The sequence below is a fragment of the Jaculus jaculus genome, chromosome X (assembly GCF_020740685.1).
Source record: "Jaculus jaculus isolate mJacJac1 chromosome X, mJacJac1.mat.Y.cur, whole genome shotgun sequence".
Classification (NCBI taxonomy): domain Eukaryota; kingdom Metazoa; phylum Chordata; class Mammalia; order Rodentia; family Dipodidae; genus Jaculus; species Jaculus jaculus.
Genome location: NC_059125.1, coordinates 52,069,244 through 52,089,162, shown reverse-complemented (window position 1 = coordinate 52,089,162; position 19,919 = coordinate 52,069,244). Strand labels below are relative to the sequence as shown.

General features: G+C 39.0%; 1 protein-coding gene across 1 annotated transcript in view; it reads right to left on the bottom strand.

Annotated features, from left to right (window-relative positions):
- LOC101612530 (G2/mitotic-specific cyclin-B3-like) overlaps nucleotides 1–13,323 on the bottom strand; it is a 38,680-nt gene extending 25,357 nt beyond the window's left edge. The window contains exons 1-2 of the mRNA XM_045139865.1: nucleotides 13,225–13,323; nucleotides 9,433–9,563 (exon numbers count right to left, since the gene is read on the bottom strand). Coding sequence (XP_044995800.1) covers nucleotides 9,433–9,563; nucleotides 13,225–13,323 — 230 coding nt within the window. The remainder of the gene's footprint in view (nucleotides 1–9,432; nucleotides 9,564–13,224) is intronic.
- Between the last annotated feature and the right edge of the window lie 6,596 nt (nucleotides 13,324–19,919).

Below are 19,919 nucleotides of genomic sequence, written 5' to 3'. Positions count from 1 at the left end.
AGAATCCAAACAATCAATGTGACAAAGAGTTGGTTCTTTGAAAGGATAAACAAGATTGATAAACTCTTAGCAAATCTGACCAAAAGAAAGAGAGAAGAGACACAAATTAATAAAATTAGAGATGAAAAAGACAGCATCATAAAAGATACCAGAGAAATTTAAAAAATCATAGAGACATACTATATAAGAACATATATTCCAATATGTTTGAAAATCTGAAAGAAATGGATGATTTCCTTGATTTATATGACCTACCTAAATTAAATCAAGATGAGATTCCACTTAGTGGACCTATAGCAAGTATGGAGATCCAAGCAGTTATGAAAAATATCCCAACTAAAAAAAAAGTCCAGGCCCACATGGATCCACTGGTGAATTTTACCAGACTTTCAGGGAAGAACTAACACCAATGCTTCTTAAACTTTTCCATAAAATAGAAAATGAAGGAATTCTAACAAACTCATTCTACGAAGCCAGCATCACCCTGATACCAAAACCAGGCAAAGATAAGATAGAACAAAAAGAGAATGGTATAGACCAATCTCCCTCATGAACATAGATGCAAAAATTCTCAACAATATATTGGCAAACAGAATACAAGAATATATCAGAAAGATCATTCACCCTGACCAACTAGGCTTTATTCCAGAGATGCAAGGATGGTTGAACATATGAAAATTGGTAAGTGTAATACATTATATATATGGACTGAAGGACAAAAATCACATGGTCATCTCATTAGATACAGAGAAAGCATTTGACAAAATCTAACATCCCTTCGTGATAAATATCCTATACAGAGACTGGTAATAGAAGGAACATATCTCAACACAACAGAGGTTAGTTATGACAAGCCTACAGCCAACATAATACTAAATGGAGAAAACCTTGAAATTTTTCCACTAAAATCAGGAACAAAACATGGGTGTCCACTGTGCCCGCTTTTATTTAAATATAGTACTACAAGTCTTAGCCATGGCAAGAGACACACATAAAAGGGATATAAAATGGAAAGGAAGAGGTCACTTTATCATTATTTGCAGATGGAAAGATTCTATACATAAAGGATCCTAAAGACTCTACTAGCAAAGTGTTAAAGCTGATAAACATCTATAGCCGTGTAGCAGGATACAAAATAAACACACAGTAATTGGTAACTTTCCTATATGCTAGCAACAAACACACAGAGGATGAAATCAGAGAAGCACTCCCATTCACAATTACATCAAAAAATAAACCTAACCAAGGAAGTGAAATACCTCTACAATGAAAACTTTAAAACATTGAAGTGAGAAATTGCAAAAGACAGTATGAAATGGAAAGACAACCCTTTTTCTTGGATCAGAAGAATCAATATTGTGAAAATGGCAATCTTACCAAAAGCAATCTACATTATTTAATGCATTCTCCATCAAAATTCCAATGGCATTCTTCATGGAAACAGAAAAAAAAATCAAAAAATTCATTTGGAAGGACAAAACATCTCGAATATCCAAAACAATATTGAACAACAAAAATAAAGCTGGCAAGGATGTGGAAAAAGAGGGACCCTTCTACACTGTTGGTGGGAATGCAATCTGGTCCAGCCATTGTGGAAATCAGTGTGGAGGTTCCTAAGAAAGCTAAAAATAGATCTACCATATGACCCAGCTATAGCACTCCTAGGCATATATCCTAAGGCCTCATCTCAGTACCTTAGAGATACTTGCTCAACAATGTTTAATGCTGCTCTATTCCAATAGTTGGGAAATGGAACCAGCCTAGATGTTCGACTGATGAGTGAATAACGAAGACATAGCACATTTAAACAATGGAGTTATACTCAGCGGTAAAGAAAAATGAAGCTATGAAATGTGCAGGAAAATGGATGGATCTGTAAAGGATTATACTAAGTGAAGTAACCAAGACCCAAAAAGGCAAAAGTCACATGATCTCTCTTATACGTGGATCCTAGCTATAGATGATTAGACTTCTGTGTGAGTATGAAGAAAACAAAGTAGCAGAGACCAGTAAGCTAGAAAGGAAATGTAAAGGGAATAGAAAGGAAAGGAGGGGGTACTTAATAGGATGGTATTATGTATGTAAGTAGAAGAATAGATTAATGGGGGTGAAAGGGCCTAAGTGAGGTCAGGGGAAGAGAATGAGTAAAGGAAAGGTGGAGGGAGGGCTAACCAAATCTAAGAGGATATAAATAAATCATAGACACAAACCACCAAAATGCATTCAAGAAGAAAATAAGAACCCAAACATATCTATAACATGTAAAGGAGTAGAATTAACCCATAAAACAGTTTAAGTTGATCTGGCTTCACTGGTGAATTCTACCAAATATTTCAGGAATTGATGTCAGTTCCTCATGAGTTCTCCAATGATGTAAAAGATAGAAACACTTTCCAATCACGCTTCAAGTGTCAAAAAATAAGGCATCACCAAACCAGTATATCTTATGGATATAAATGTAAAAATATTCAACAAAGTATTAGCATACAAAATCTAGAACCATCGAAGTAGTATACACTCTAACCAAGCAGGATTTATGTAAGCAGTATAAAGTCATTTTAACATCAAAAACTCAATTCAAGCTGGGCAGTGTGGCACATGCCTTTAATCCCAGCACTTGAGAGGCAGAACTAGGAAGATTGCTGTGATTTCAAGGCTTCCCTGAGTCTACATAGTGAATTACAGGTCAGCCTGGGCTACAGTGAGACTCTACCTTGGACAAACCAAAAAAAATTTTGATTCACATATGACAGTGTAATAACAAAATAAACAAGAAAACCATATGATTATTACCTACACAAGACTATCATAATAGGAGGAAAAGATCGTGACATCAAAATAAAAGAGAGACTGATTGAGACGGGAGGAATATGATGGAAAGTGGAGTTTAAAAGGGGAAAGTGGGGGGAAGGAGGGTATCACCATGGGATATTGTTTATAATCATAGACTTGTTAATAAATTTTTAAAAAAAGAATAAACAAGAAAACCATTTGATTATTAACAGGTCCAAAAATCATTTTAAAAAACCAATAGAAGGGGGCTGGAGAGATGGCTTAGCAGTTAAGGTGCTTGCATGTGAAGCCTAGGGACCAAGGTTCAATTCCCCAGATCCCATGGAGGCCAGATGCACATGGTTATACATGTGTCTGGAGTTCGTTCGCAGTGGCTAGAGGCCCTGGTGGGCCCATTCTCCCTCTCTCTAAGTCAATAAAATAAAATATTAACAAAACTAGCAGAAATTAAATTCCTCAGACTGATACAGGGAGTCTGTAGAAAAGAAAATAAAAGCTAATATCGTATTTAATGGTGACAGAATGATAACTTAGCTTCCTCAGATCAGAAAAGGCAAAAATACCTAATTCTACATTTATTTATTTGATTTTTTTCTTTCTTTTTTCTGAGGTATGTAGTCTCAGGGTGGCCTTGAATTTATGGCTATCCTCCTACCTCTGCCTCCCAAGTGCTAGGATTAAAGGCATGTGCCACCATGCCCAGCTATTTTTAATATTTTTAATTATGTTTTCCTTCAAGGTAGGGTCTCAGTCAATCCAAGTTGTCCTGTAACTCACTATATAGTCTCAGTCAGGCCTCAAACTCACAGCAATCCTCCTACCTCTGTATCACAAGTGCTGAGATTAAAGGCATGCACCACCATGTTTGGCTATTTTGAATATTTTTTCTTTATTTTACAGAGAGAGGCAAACAGAAATAGAGTGTGTATGGGTACACCAAGGCCTCTTGCCATTGGAAACAAACTCCAGAAGCATATGCCACTTAATGCATCTGATTTTATGTGGGTAATGGAGAATCCAAGCCAGGCCTATTGTTCAAATATACATTTATTTATTTGATGGAGGAAGGGACAGAGAGAGTTGAAGGGAGAGAGAAGGGACACACCAGGGCCTCAAGCCACTGCAAAGGAATACCAGACACATGTGCCACATTGTACATCTGACTTATGTAGGTACTGGGGAATCAAAACTGGGTACTTAGGCTTTGTAGGCAAGTGCCTTAACCACTAAGCAATCTATTTGCCTCAAGCCTATTTTTATTCATTTACTTGAGAGAGACAGAGAGAGAGAGAGACTGAGTATGGGCACAGGTCCTCCAGCCATTGCAAATGAACTCTAGACACACATGAAACATGGTGAATTTGCCTTTATGTGGGTACTGAGCAATAAAACACAGACCATTAGTCTTTGCCGGCAAGTGCCTTTAACAGCTGAGCTCTCTCTCCAGTCCAAGGATGCCTAACTCTGAATGCTTCCATTTAACATTTTACCAAAGACTCTAGCTAGGGCAATTACATAAGACAATCAAATAAAAGACATGCCTTTGGAAAATAATAAGTAACATAAGGTATGTTAATAGAGAACAAAACAAGATCTTAGAAGATAGTAATGAACCAGGCATGGTGGTGCACACCTTTAATCCAAACACTTGGGAGGCAGAAGTCAGAGGATCACCATGAGTTCAAAGCCAACCTGAGGCTACATAGTAAATTCCAGGTCAGCCTGAGCTTTTGTGAGACCCTACCTCAAAAAAAAAAAAAAAAAGAAAAGAAAAATACTAATGAAAGCATTCAAAAATTGGTAGAATAGATATGCACAGCAACATTTCAGGATACAAGATCAATATTTAAAAACAACAACAGATGTTGGGGCTAAGGAGATGGCTCAGCAGTTAAATGCACTTGCTGGGAAAGCCTGACAGCCTGGTCTGTTCCATTCCCCAGCACCCACATAAAGTCAGATACACACACAAAAAAAAATGTTGCAAGCATCTGGCATTCATTTGCAGTGGCAAGAAACACTGGGAGGGAAACACACACATACACACACACACACACGCACACACAGCTTTAAAGAACTTAAAACTAGCCAGTTAGATGTTGTGGTGGCACAAACCTTTAAATCCAGAACTTGGGAGACAGTGGTAGGAGAATTACCATGAGTTAGAGACCCCTAAGAGGCTGAACAGTGAATTCCAGGTCAGCCCAGGTTAGAGCAAGACATTATCTCAAAAAACAAAAAATAAATAAATAAATAAATAATAAACATTTTTATATATACTTGTAATGAATAACCTGAAGTGAAATGAGAAAACAATTCCAGGCTAATGACTCTACACATTGCTATAGGGATATCAGTTTCTCTATGCTTATTGTTGTTCCATTCACCATAGCTAGGAAATGGAACCACCCTAGATGTCCTTCAACTGATAAATAAATAATTAAGATGTGGTATATTTCCACATGTAGTTTTATTCACTGGTTAAGAAAAATTAACTTATGAAATTTACAGGGAAATGGATGGATCTGAAAAATATACTAAGTGAGGTAACCCAGGCCTGGAAAGTAAAACACTACATTTTTCTCTCTCACATATGGATCATAGCTTCCAATGTTTAGATTATATTTGATTTGTACTAAAAGTCAGTGGTAGAGGCCAGGAAGCCAATTCTCTTTCTCTCTCTCATAACAATTTTAAGAAAAAATGTATTTTTGAAAGTATTAAACTTGATTCTGGGGATATAACTGTTTAACTCAATCCCCAAAACTTGGTTTCAAGGCTGGTTATCTAGCTCCATTCAGCCCCTATAAATGACCCCAATTTGGGTCTCTAGAGGTGGACTTTAATCACTTCTACCTTCTTATGGGCAGACCCTCTCTCTACTGCGGGCTTTACCCACTCTTGCCTTCTAATGGGCAGCTCTTCATACCATCTATTCTTTCCTTCTCTTAAGCCAATGAAGTCTGTCTAAACATTAAAAAATAATCTACTCCACGGCTAGAGAGATGGCTCATCAGTTAAAGGTGCTTGCTTTCAAAGCATGATGGCCCAGGTCCTATTATCCAATACTCACGGAAAGAGAGATGCACTAAGTATCACATGTGTCTGAAGTTCATGTGCAGGATAAGAGACCCTGGCATACCCATTATCCCCACTCTCTCTTGTCTCCCCATTCTCTACTTACAAATAAATAATTTAAAATATTTACAAAATAAAATAAAAATATTTTTATTGATTTTTTTGGGTTTTTCAAGGTAGGGTCTCACTGTAGCTCAGGCTGACCTGGAGTTCACTATGTAATCTCAGAGTGGCCTTGAACTCATGGTGATCCTCCTACATCTGCCTCCTGAGTGCTAGGATTAAAAGCATGCGCCACAATGCCCAGCTAAAAATATTTTTTAAAGAATCATTTGAAAGTTTAACAAAATCACAAACCTTAGTTAAAAGATGACAGTTTAAAATTCATAGAAGAAACCAAGTATGTCTTTTTAATATTGGATTTAGTTACTTAGATATGAGTATAAAAACCTCAACATCAAGAAACAAGTAGAAGTATGTCAAATAAATAAGATGAAGGCATAAATGTATGGTACATTTATAATATGGAATATTACTTGCCTATAGAATGAAATTAAGTACTGACACCTACAATTACATGGCTGAATCTTGAAAACATGCTAAAACAAAGAAATAATTTTAAAAACATATATTGCTGGTGCAGTAATACATGCCTTTAATCCCAGCACTCAGAGGCCAAGGTAGGAGGATCACTGAGAGTTGGAGATCAACCTGGGCTAGAGTGACACCTTACCTCAAAAAAAAAAAAAAATCACATAATTCTATTTATATGAAATGTCTATCATAAGGAAATTACCCAAGAAAGAAATTAGGTTATTGATGGCCTAGAATTGGGGAGTGTGAATTGACATTTACAGGAAAAAAAAAAGTGATACACCTGCTCCATGGCTTATTGACTAATTAGAACTTCTGAGCCAGGAGTTTGCAGTACCAGAACCAAATCATCTTGGACTATCTTTAGCCCCATAAATAACCATTTATTGTACATCTCTATCTTTGACCTAACATCCTTAGGACCACCAGGTAAAATAATTTTTAGAAGGTACAAACAGACATATTATCTTCTAGCAACCTAAAGGCTAAGAATGTCATCAGAAAATATCAGAGTCAGGTAACAGGGACTTTTCCACTTTGCTACAATATACCTACCTAATATTTCTACCAAGGTATTTGAAAAATGCCTGGATTGGTATCATTCCTTCTTCTGTTATTATAAAAATACATGGAACTATTACCACAGTGGAACACAACATTAGGATAACTTGAGTCCTCACTCCCAGGCTATGGTTGGTACTATTTGGGTTCATAATAAACTATCTCTGAATTCTCATCCTCCTATCTCTGCATCTTTGGCAATTCCTCCCAGCATGCAATACCACACCTCACTCTTAATCTGTTTCATATGAGACCTGTATTTTTGTATGGACAGAAGGATGAGGACACTGAGACGTGATAGCTAAAGTTATACTTTTGGGGAGGGCCGGTAATGAAAATGTTCCACAGTTGTGGTAGCTACATAATTGAATATACTCAAAGCCATGAATTACACACTTTAAAAAGGTGAATTACATGATAGGTGAATTATAGCACAACAAAACTATTAGTTTAAAAAACAGGCTGGGTATGCTGGCACACACCTTTAATTCAGTTCTTGGGAAACAGAGGTAGGAGGACTGACATGAGTTCAGTGCCATCCTGAGACTTTATAGTGAATTCCAGGTCAGCCTGAGCTAGAGCAAGACCCTACCTTGAAAAACAAAACAAAACTTGGAGCCTAGTTTGGTGGCATATACCTTTAATCCCAGCACTGGGGAGGTAGATGTAGGAGGATCACTGTGAGTTTGAGGCCGGCCTGGAAGTACTACATGAGTTCCAGGTTAGAGCAGGCAAGAGTGAAACCCTACCTTGAAAAAACAAAACAAAACAAAAAGAATTGGAATGATATGTAATTATAGTGAGCTTTCAATAAACAGTAGGCACTACTAGTTCCACTATCATTATTATGGTCCATTCTACTATACATTGAAGAAGATAAAAATATTCCAAGCTGAAGTGAGAATGATGAAAAATTTAAAAGAAACCCCAGGAATTTGATTTCAGCCAGAAACCTAGAAGGGATAAATGTTAATCTTCTGGCTAGATTTCTCTCTGCTGTGTGATTAGCTAAGTGCTCTATAGGTCTTGCCATTTGAGTTTCTGAAATTCCAACCTTTTTACATTACACATTAGAAACCATGCTCAGTTTTGCTATGGCTATGTATCTAATCTATTCAAATGCAAATTGATTAGTACCTATAGAAGTAATTAGAATAAGGAGTCATTAAATGGAGGGTAAAAAGAAGGTAATGGAATACATGTGACATGAAAGTAGAATTAGGGAGGATGGGAGTGAACAGAGAAGGGAACCAGCTAGATCAGGGCAGGGAACACAGGTGAGTACAGTTGCAAAGGCTGATGAATTAGAACCAAGTATAATGGCACATATGTAGGGAGAAAGCTATAATGAACATATTATTTTCTTTGCTAACTTAAATATTAATTTTTTAAACTGTGAAATTATAATCATTAATACCCCTAGAATAACAGAAAATTTAGAAGAGAACAAATATTTCCATCTAACAGGCCTTACCTAATAGGAAGAGGCCAGGAAACTTTTTCTGTAAAGCAACAGATATTTAGCTCCAAGCATGATAGCACACACTTGTAACCCTAAAATTTAGAAGCTGAAGCAGGAGGAACACTAGCCACCCTGGACCATATAGACAGCCCCATCTATCTATCTATCTATCTATCTATCTATCTATCTATCTATCTATCTATCTATATCTCCCATTCATTCTGCCCTGGCATTGAAAAGGCAATAAGTAATATGTGAGCTAGTGAGTGTGGCTAATAGAGAATAAAGAGAAAATATAGAAAATCTCACACTACTTTCTAAGTCTTCTCATAAAAATCTTTCCTACTAGTAAAATATTTTTTAATCCTAGATGGGAATGCTCATCTCTATTAGGAGAACCTATGAAGAGTTACCTGTAACAGCTAAAAGACATATGTTTTGGGCCTTGTGGATATACTAATTTCTGTCCATAACAAGGAAACAACAAACCTCCCCACAAAATTTGAAAGGGATAAGTAGATTTGTATGCTGTTAAGTCAATTGTTGAGATTCTCTGAAAAGTTAGATCGCCTCTACACTCATGAACATAGACTAACTTAAACAGTGACTGGATCAAATATTAAATAAGGTCTTTGCCAGACCCCTCAATCTCTCTCTTTCTCTCTCTCTCTCTCTCTCTCTCACACACACACACACAGAGAGAGAGAGAGAGAGAGAGAGAGAGAGAGAGAGAGAGAGCAAGAGAGAGAGCGAGCAAGCCTGGGAGAAAAGAGACAGAAGAGAAACCTGTAACTAACTCTTCAGCAACCACAACTAGACTCTTGTAAGCACCTAGGTGTAATGTGGTAGTCATCACTGTGGCTAACTAAACACTATTGCTTGTTGGACAAAATGACTCCACAGACTTTGTCATCTCAAAATTTATCATCCGAATCATGTCTTACGTTTTTGCTTTCTTTAGATTATTTCTTTCAAACCGCAGAATCTGTGTCTTCCTTTTCAAGCTCTTGAAAACATCTTTTATAGAATCTATATCATCTTTCTTCTTTGACTGGAAAAGTTGACTTGGAGAAACCTACAGAAAAGCAAGGAGAAGGAGGGAATATAAGAGAATCATATATTACTCAATTAGTGGTCCTTATAAGAAAGTTGTGACCAATGTCTCCATCCTAGACAGCTTGTTTGAATGTTTGTCAGAGCAATAATCCAAACATCTCATAACAAGTATAGTACTGAGTCAATCCAGCATAGAGGAAGCCAGAGGAAAATAATTAATAGTACTAGTAAATATTGACGAAATGATAGCCATTAGAGTTCCCAAGGGGTACAGGATACAGTACTGATCTCCATGCCAGGCATACTGACTTGTTAATAACTGACAAGGTTCTTTATTAATATCACATTCCACTTTTGCTTCTTAAGATGTTCAAGGGGAAAGAGGAAATATGATTGATGACTTTGCCATCTAGATATTCCAAGAACAAATAGCTATTAAGAGTATGTCCAACAGAAGTTTCAAGAGAGAGAGAAAATAAACAGTAAAAATCAGGCAACATCTTGACAAGGTGTTCACAAATAAAACTACCAAAGAGAAGCCAGTAGACACCATGTGCCTTCACATGTGACACTCTGAGGAAACCAAAGCATCACCTATAAAGTATTCTAATGAAGAAGGTTTTAACATATCAATCTAAACAAAAAGTTCAGACCAATAATATGTGAAGACTGTTTATAAAAAGGAGGAGTTGGGGGCTGCGGAGATAGCTTAGTGGTTAAGCGCTTGCCTGTGAAGCCTAAGGGGCCTGGTTTGAGGTTCAATTCCCCAGTACCCACCTCAGACAGATGAACAAGGGGACCCACACATCTGGAGTTCATTTGCATTGGCTGGAGGCCCTGGTGTGCCCATTCTTTCTCTCTCTGTCTACCTGCCTCTTACTCAGTCTGCGCCTTTCAAATAAATAATTAATTAACAAAAAAATTTAAAAAGGAGTAGTTGGGCCACAAAAAAAGAAAGACTATGAAAATGTTCCAGATAATAAAGCTAACACAACCGAGTGTGGTGTGGCATGCCTTTAATCTCAGAACTCGGGAGGCAGAAGTAGGAGGATTGCCATGAGTTCCAGGCCAGCCTCAGATTGCATAGTGCATTCCAGGTCAGCATGGGCCGGAGCGAGACCCTACCTTGAAGCAAACAAACAAACAAAAAAAAGCTAACAAGTAAATGTGATATATGCTTTGAGTCTGAATCCTTGAATCAGTGGGGAAGAGGGGCATCATAAGGCCAACAAACAAAACTGGAATATGAATGATTGCTGGTTGTCAGGAAGGCAGTGACAGCAGCATTCATTTTAAGCTCTGTTGTTATTAAGCTGCAGAGTTTTGCAGGTCCTTCTTGACCTGCCATTCATCAGTTGCTCTGATATTATTCCCTTTTCACTGTGACTTGATCCAGAGGTCAATAACACTGTGTCCTGTGCTCTCATCCAGTGGTTCAAAAGTGGATTTTCACAGATAGTAAGCTATTTCTTGTCATGCTATGTGCCTTCAAAACAAATACAAAACAGCATTAGATATAAGGAGGGATTTCTATACTTGTATAAAAATGTGCATACAACTCTCATTTCCCACACATATAAATTGACACATTCATCACATGTACAACTTTATTTGCAAGTAGAGTTCATTGCTAGTGTTGATGGGTTAATGTTAGTATTATTGTAGTAGAAGAAGTAGACTGTTGCCTAGTCAAATGCTTTATAGCAACATTTCATCTTTGTGGATTTGAGTAGTTTAATGTTCAGAAGGAGGCTGAACCTTTATTTGATTCTAGTAGGATTAGTGGTAAAAATATTCCAGAAAGCAAGAAGGGAGGTGATTTTGGTTAGAGAGGCAGGGAAGACCCAAATGGTATGTACCAGGAAAAGAGCCTCTGAAGTTTGTGTAATTGGGCCATTGAGTCCAGATAAATTCTATTCTCAATATTCCAGAGAGGGTCAGTATCCAGTAAACTGTAAAGATGTGTCAAGGTAAAGACTATGTAAAGTTTATGCCAAACTAAAGCAAAGCAGGCACTAGCATACTCACATTGGTGATTTCTTCAAAAGCTGATCTTGGGCTGGAGAGATGGCTTAGCAGTTAGGCGCTTGCCTGTGAAGGCTAAGGACCCTGTTCGAGGCTCGATTCCCCAGGACCCATGTTAGCCAGATCCACAAGGTGAGACACGCGTATGGAGTTTGTTTGGAGTGATGGGAAGCCCTGGCGCACCCATTCTCTCCCTCTCTCTCTCCCTCTCTCTCTCCCTCCCTCTCTCTCTCCCTCCCTCCCTCCCTCCCTCTCCCTCCCTCTCCCTCCCTCTCTCTCTCTCTCTCCCTCTTTCTCTCTCTGTTGCTCTCAAATAAATAAACCAAAAAAAAAAAAAACCTTAAAAAAAGCTGATCTTGTTCTGACTGTCCCCTTAGGTAAAGATAAAAATATTTGGGCTGGGTTTTTCTCTTCCCTCTGAAACAGTAAAAGAACAAATGAGACTATCTAATTGTGTATCCCTTAGTGAGCATTCAATAGTGTTAGTATAATTTTCATTTAAATATACATGGTGGTGAACATAGACCACACCAAGGTTAGAATAACAGTGTCAAATTATCCTCAAGTCAAAAAGTCAGAGTTTAACTGCACCAGAACATTTTCTAAATTTAATACTGGTTAAGTGTCACTTATCCAAAATGTGTAGAAGTATCTTGGATTTCAGGCTTTTATAGATTTTGAAGTATTCACACATACATGGTGATATACCTTAAGGATGAGACCCAGGTTTATTTTAAATTCTTTTAAAAATTATTAATGTATATTTACTATACAAAAATAAGCTCTGTTCTGCCCCTTCCTGTTCCAATCCAAATTGTGTTTCACATACACCTAATCATTTTACCTGAATGTAATTTTACACATTTTTAGTGTGTTTGCATTTTGAAGACAATTTAGGCATGAAATTTTCTACTTGTAAGATCAGGTATGTGCTCAACATGTTTCATACATCAAAACATTTCATTTTAAAACTTTCAAATTAGAAATAAGCAACCTGAGTAGGTAAAAAAGTATGATACTACTCTGCTAATACAATCTTCATATTCTATCATGAACATACTACAGCCTCCTGGCAAAATATTTAGAGCTTTTAGGAGAAAGCAAATGTATACAGCCAGGAGTGGTGGTACATACCTTTAACCCCAGCACTCAGGAGGCTAAAATAGGAGTATCATTGTGAGTTCAAGGTCAGCCTGTGAATTCAAGGTCAGCCTGGGCTACAGCAAAACCCTACCTCCAAAAACCAAATAAAATGTACAGACATGGTCATTAATGAGAACAACATGTTTTTGGTTTCAAAAGATGCAGAATGGGCTAGAGAGATTACTCAGTGGTTAAAGTGCTTGCCCAAAAGATGCAGAAAATGGCTTTCATTTGAGCCATATAGTTATGAGGAAAAAAAATTACCCTTTCTCCTCAATTTATTTGGAGGAATACTGAGGCTGGAACACAGGGTCTCACACATACTAGGAGGCAAATGCTTCACCACTGATCCACATCCTCAGCCTCCAGACCTGTCTCATCTTTCTGGTATTCTTCAACTACAAGGCTTACCACTTCCTACTTTCTCATAATAATCCCAGAATACTACAAAAGATTCAGAGGTCAGAAATATTTTCCATAATGCACTATTGGGAAAGATTGTTTGCACTAACCTTTTTGGATAGGTAATGATCACTGGAGACAATATTGCCAGACTGGTATTTTGTAGTCTCCTCTTTATTGGAGATTTTATGTGGTAGTTGTCGTGGCATCTCATATACTTTTGGCAGGACTGTATGCAAGGCAGACCTACAACCAGAAAGAAATTCTTTACAAATAAAATTCATGCTGGGTATGATAGCATATGCCTTTAATCTCAGCACTGGGGAGGCAGAGGTAGGTGGATCACCATGAGTTCGAGGCTAGCCTGAGACTGCATATTGAGTTCCAGGTCAGCCTGAACTAGAACGAGACCCTACCTCGAAAACCAAAATAAAAATAAAATAAAAATAAAATACACCATGAGTACCACAGAATTCTGGAGAAATTAAAAAAAAAAAAGTTTCTGTATAGCATCCCTAAGAGAAAACGTACATTAAAGTTATGTACATTTTGGTACAAATCTCAGTTGTGGGCTGGAGAAAGGGCTGAGTGGTTAAGGTACCTGCCTGGAGACCCAGGTTCGATTTGCCAGTTCTTGTATAAGCCAGATGCACAAGGTGGCGTATGTATCTGGAGTTGGTTTGTAGTGGTAGAAACCCGGGAATGCCAATGCCCATTCTCTCTCTCCTTCTCCACTTTCTCTCTTCAATAAATAAAATGACTTACCTCCCACAGCTTCAGGGACCTCTGTAAAATGGAAACAAGAATACCTATCTCTACAGGTTGTTGTTCAAGTCAAATGAGATTTTCATTAAAAAAAAAAAAAAAGAGCACAGGGCTCGAGAGATGGCTTAGTGGTTAAGGTGTTTGCCTGCAAAGCCAAAGGATCCCAGTTCAGGTCTCCAGGACCCACCTAAGCCAGAGGCACAAGGGGGCACATGCTTCTGGTGTTTGTTTGCAGTGGCTGGAGGCCCTGTAACACTCCGGAGGAACTCCATACCCTTTCGCCACCTAGTGGGCATGAACGACCTTGTGCTTGCCTTACCTTTGTGCCTCTGGCTTAACATGGGATCTGGAGAGTCAAACACAGGTCCTTAGGCTTCACAAACAAGTGCCTTAACCACTAAGCCATCTCTCCAGCTCTGAAAAAATATTTTTATAATCATAGAGAAAAAATAACTTTGAACAGGACCAAAAATTTAGTAGTTGATTGTTTTTAAATTTCTGTTAGACAAACAAAAAAACCTAAAACCAGGTTAACATCTAACAACAAACTACCAAAATATCAGCAATTCAAATGACAATAGGATAACTTTACATTATAATCAATAATTTGAAAATTAACCAAGTATAACACCTGGAAGTAGAAAAAGAGGAATGTTAATTTTTTCATTCAAAACATATATTGATTTGCTTTTTTTGAGAGAAAGAGGAAAAGAGACAAAGGGACAGACATAGATTGGATATTAGCCCACCATAGCCTTATGCCATAGCAAATGAACTCCAGACGCATGCACCAGTTTGTGCATCTAGCTTTACATGGGTACTAGGGAATCAGACCCATGATGTCAGGCTTTGCCAGCAAGTACTTATAGCTGCTGAGCTATCCTTCCATCCCAATCATAAAAAAAAAAAAAACAAATGATGTTTTTTTGAGCAGGGTGTGGTGGCACATGCCTTTGATCCCAGCACTTGGAAGGCAGAGGTAGGAGGAATACCTTGAGGTTGAGGCCACTGTAAGATCACATCATGAATTCCAAGTCAGCCTGAGCTAGAGTAAGACCCTACCTTGAAAAAAAAAAAAAACAGAAAAATGTTGATGTTTTTTTAGACAAAGTGAGCAAGAGAGAAAATTGGCACAACAGGACCTCTGCCACTGAAATTGAACTCCAGACACTTGTGACAACTAGTGGGTATGTACACCTTTGTACTTAGCTCATCTTTGTGCATCTGGCTCACGTGGGATCTGGGAGAATGATCAAACATGTGCCTTAGGCTTTGGAGGCAAGTGCCTTAACTAGTAAGCCCTATTAAGCCTTGTTTTGGTTTTTGAAGGTTTTGCCCTAGCCCTGACTAACCTGAAATTCACTGTATAATCTGAGGCCAGCCCCCTGAGTTCCTCTGTACTGTCTAGAGACCCTGGCAAGCCCACTCTCCTCTCTGCTCGCTCTCTCCTCTCCCTCTCCCAAATAAATAAAATGCTTAAAATAATATAACAAATTTGGGTTTCAGGGATGGCTTAGCTGATAAAGCATTTGCCTGCAAAGCCAAGGGACCCAGGTTTGATTCCCCAGGACCCACGTTAACCAGATATATAAAGGGGCACGTCTGGAGTTAGTTTGCAGTGGCTGAAGGTCCTGGCACACCCATTCTCTCTCTCTCCCTCTTTCAATGTCAAATAAATAAAAATAAATTTTAAAAAGCTGGAATAGCCGGGCATGGTGTCACAAAACATTAATCCTAGCACTTGTGAGGCAGAGGTAGGAGGTTCATTGTGCGTTTGAGGTCAGCCTGGACCTACAAATTGAGCTCCAGGTCAGCCTAGAATAGGGGGAGTTCCTTCCCCAAAAATACAAAAATAAAAAACAAAATTTGGTACTTGGAAATATCAAGCATTATACAGAGTGACAAATGAAAAAATCAGCAAGTTATTAATATAAAAGAGACACAAAGCTTGTCCTACAGTACCAAATATTCAGCCAAGATATAACATTTGCTTCTTTATGTAAAAAATAAAGAAGCATAGTCATCTCATTAGTATGTAAACTTACCTTCCCCTTTAATAAATATTAAAACTATGTAAGAAAAATAGACACAGGCCCAGCACTAGTGTGGCAAAGGTAAGATTCCATGAGACCAGCCTGAGACTTCATATGGAATTCCAGGTCAGCCTGAGCTAAAGGGCGACCCTACACTGACAACCAAATAAAAAAGGAAGGAGCGAGGCACAGTGGCACATGCCTTTAATCCCAGCACTTGGGAGGCAGAGGTAGGAGGATTGCCATGAGTTCGAGGCCACCCTGAGACCACAAAGTTAATTGCAGGTCAGCCTGAGCTAGAGTGAAACCCTACCTTAAAAAAACTATATATATTTGATCTGTTAGGCTAGTCTGAGTTTGAAATTCCTCCAGTACCCATGTAAAGCCAGAGGGACAAAGTGGCACATAATCTGGACTTCCCATGCAGAGGATGGAGGTCCTAGTGTACCCATACTCCCTCTCTCTCTCCCCTTACAAATAATTTTTTAAGTCTAGATTTGGGTTGGAGAAATGGCTCTGCCGTTAAGACACTTGCCTGCAAAGCCAAAGGACCCAGGTACAATTCCCAAGGACCCACGTAATGCCAAATGCACATGGTGGCACATGCATCTGGAGTTTATTTGCAGTGACTGGAGGCCCTGGCCCACCTAATCCCTTTCTATCTGCCTCTTCCTCTCTCACACCCTCTCTCAAATAATTTTTAAAAAATGTTTATTTTTTTTTTCAGTTTAGATTTAGCCAGGTATGGTGGCACATGTCTTTAATACCAGCACTCTGGAGGCAAAGCTAGGAGGATTGCTGAGAGTTTGAGGCCAACCTGGGACTAGAGAGAGAATACATATCAGCCTGGGCTTGAGTGAGACCATACATTGAAAATAAAAAATTAAGTCTAGATTTGTATGTATGTTGGGATAAAAGAGAGCAGGAAGCTACAAAGGGGCTATGTGGGAAGGAATAGAGAAGGGATTTAAGGGGAGGGTATAATAGGTATAGAAGGAGAAGGGCAGAATGCTGGCAGGGAGGTAGATTAAGGAGACGTTATGGTAGAAAAGAAGGCATGGGAGGAAGGATAATTAAAATTTAAGATGGGTGGGTGAAGAGCTGGCTCAGTTGTTAAAGCATTTTCCTGCAAAGACTAATGCCCTGACTTACCAGTTAAAGCACTTGTCAACTTAAAGCCAGATATACAAGGTGGCCTATGTGCTTTGAGTTCCTTTGTATGGGCTAGAGACCCTGGCAAGCCCATTCACAAACTCTCCTCTCTGCTCTCACTCCTAAATAAATTAATAAATAAAATATTTAAAATAATAAATTTGGGCTTCAGGGATAGCTTAGGTGTTAAGGCGTTTGCCTACAAAGCAAAAGGCTCCAGGTTCAATTCCCCAGAACCCACGTTAGCCAGATGTGTAAGGGGCTGCATCTGGGTTTGTTTGCAGTGGATGAAGGCCCTGACACAACCATTCTCTATCTCTCCCTCTTTCAATGTCAAATAAATAAATAAAAATAAATTTTAAAAAGCTGGAATAGCTGGGCATGGTGTCACAAAAATCTAATCCTAGCACTTGGGAGGCAGAGGTAGGAGGATCATTGTGAGGTCAGCCTGAACCTACAAATTGAGTTCCAGGTCCGCCTTCAATAGAGGAAGTCCCTAACCAAAAAATACAAAAGCAAAACAAAACAAAACAAAACAAAAAACTGGTACTTGGAAATATCAAGCATTATACAGAGAGACAAATGAAAAAAGTAGCAAATTATCAGTATAAAAAAAAAAACCACAGAGCTTGTCCTACAGTATCAAATATTCAGCCAAAATTTATCATTTGCTTCTTTATGTAAAAAATAAAGAAGCATAGTCATCTCATTAGTATGTAAATTTACCTTCACCTTTAAGGAACAGTAAAACTATGTAAGAAAAACAGACACAGGCCCAGCACTAGTGTGGCAAAGGTAGGATTCCATGAGGTCAGGCTGAGACTTCATATGGAATTCCAGGTCAGCCTGGGCTAGAGGGAAATCCTACATTGAAAAACAAATAAAAAAGGAAGGAACAGGGCATGGTGGCACACACCTTTAATCCCAGCACTTGGGAGGCAGAGGTAGGAGGATTGCCATGAGTTTGAGGCTACCCTGAGACTCCATAGTGAATTCCAAGTCAGCCTGGGCTAGAGTGAAACCCTACCTTGAAAAACTATATATATATTGGATCTATTAGGCCAGTCTGGGTTTGAAATTCCTCCAGTATCCATATCAAGCCAGATGGACAAAGTGGCACATAATCTGGACTTTCCATGCGGAGGCTGGATGTCCTGGTACACCCATACTCCCTCTCTCTCTCTCCCCTTACAAATATATTTTTTATTTTTATTTGTTCATTTTTATTTATTTATTTGAGAGCGACAGACAGAGAGAGAAAGAGGCAGACAGAGAGAGAGAGAGAGAGAGAGAGAGAGAGGGTGAAAGTGCAAGAATGGGCGCATCAGGGCCTCCAACCACTGCAAAAGAATTCCAGACGCTTGTGCCCCCTTGTGCACCTGGCTAATGTGGGTCCTGGGGAATCAAGCCTCGAACTGGGGTCCTTGGGCCTCATAGGCAAATGCTTAACCACTAAGCCATCTATCCGCCTGCAATTTTTTTTTTTTAAGTCTAGATTTGTGCTGGAGAAATGGCTAAGCGGTTAAGGCACTTGCCTGCAAAGCCAAAGAACCTAGGTTCAATTATCCAGCACCCACATAAAGCCAGATGCCCTGGCCCACCCAATCTCCTTCTATCTGCCTCTTTCTCTCTTTCAAATAAATTTTATTTTTTTTTAAGTCTAGATTTAGCGAGGTATGGTGGCACATGCCTTTAATCCCAGAACTCTGGAGGCAGAGGTAGGGGTAGATAGCTGGGAGTTTGAGATAAACCTGGAACTGGAGAGTGAGTACAGATCAGCCTGGGCTAGAGTGAGACCCTACATAAAAAAAAAACAAACAATAAGTCTATATTTGTATGTGTGTTGGAATAAAAGAAAGCAGGAAGCTACAAAGGGGCTATGTGGGAAGGAATAGAAAAGGGATCTAAGTAGAATGGCAGAATGCTGGCAAGGAGATAGTTTAAGGAGACATTGTGGTAGAAAAGAAGGCATGGGAGGAAGGATAATAAAAACTTAAGATGAGTGGGTGAAGAGCAAGCTCAGCTGTAATGACATTTCCCTGAAAAGACTAATGCCCTGAGTTCAATTCCCCAGTACCTACATAAAGCCAGATATACAAAGTGGCACATGTATCTGGAATTCATTTGCAGTGGCTGGAGGCCTTGGAGCTCCCATCCTCTCTGTTTAGCTTCTTACTGTCTCTCTCTGCTTGCAAATATATATATTTTTTATGTTTTTATTTTGAGAGAGACTGACAAAGAGAACTGGTGCACCAGGGCCTCAGCCATAGCAGTCAAACTCCAGATGCTTGCGCCAACTAGTGGATAAGTGCAACCTTGCACTTGCCTCATCTTTGTCTGGCTCACATGGGACCTGGAGAGTCAAACATGGGTCCTCAGACTTCCAGGCAAGTGCCCTAAGTGCTAAGCCACCTCTCCAACCCTAATTAAAAAAATTTAAGAGGGCTGGAGAGATGGCATAGCGGTTAAGCGCTTGCCTGTGAAGCCTAAGGACCCTGGTTCGAGGCTCGGTTCCCCAGGTCCCACGTTAGCCAGATGCACAAGGGGGCGCACGCGTCTGGAGTTCGTTTGCAGAGGCTGGAAGCCCTGGCGCGCCCATTCTCTCTCTATCCCTCTGTCTTTCTGTGTCTGTCGCTCTCAAATAAATAAAAAAAAAATTAAGAAAAATAAGGGGCGAAGCCAAAAGACCCATGTTTGATTTTCCAAAACACATAAACAAGATACACAAGGTTACACATGCATCTGTAGTTTGTTTGCAGTGGCTGAAGGCTCTGGTGTGCCCATTCTCTATCTGTTTCTTTCTTTCACTCTCAAATAAATAAAATAAATAAATATGTGGGTCCTGGGGAGTCGAG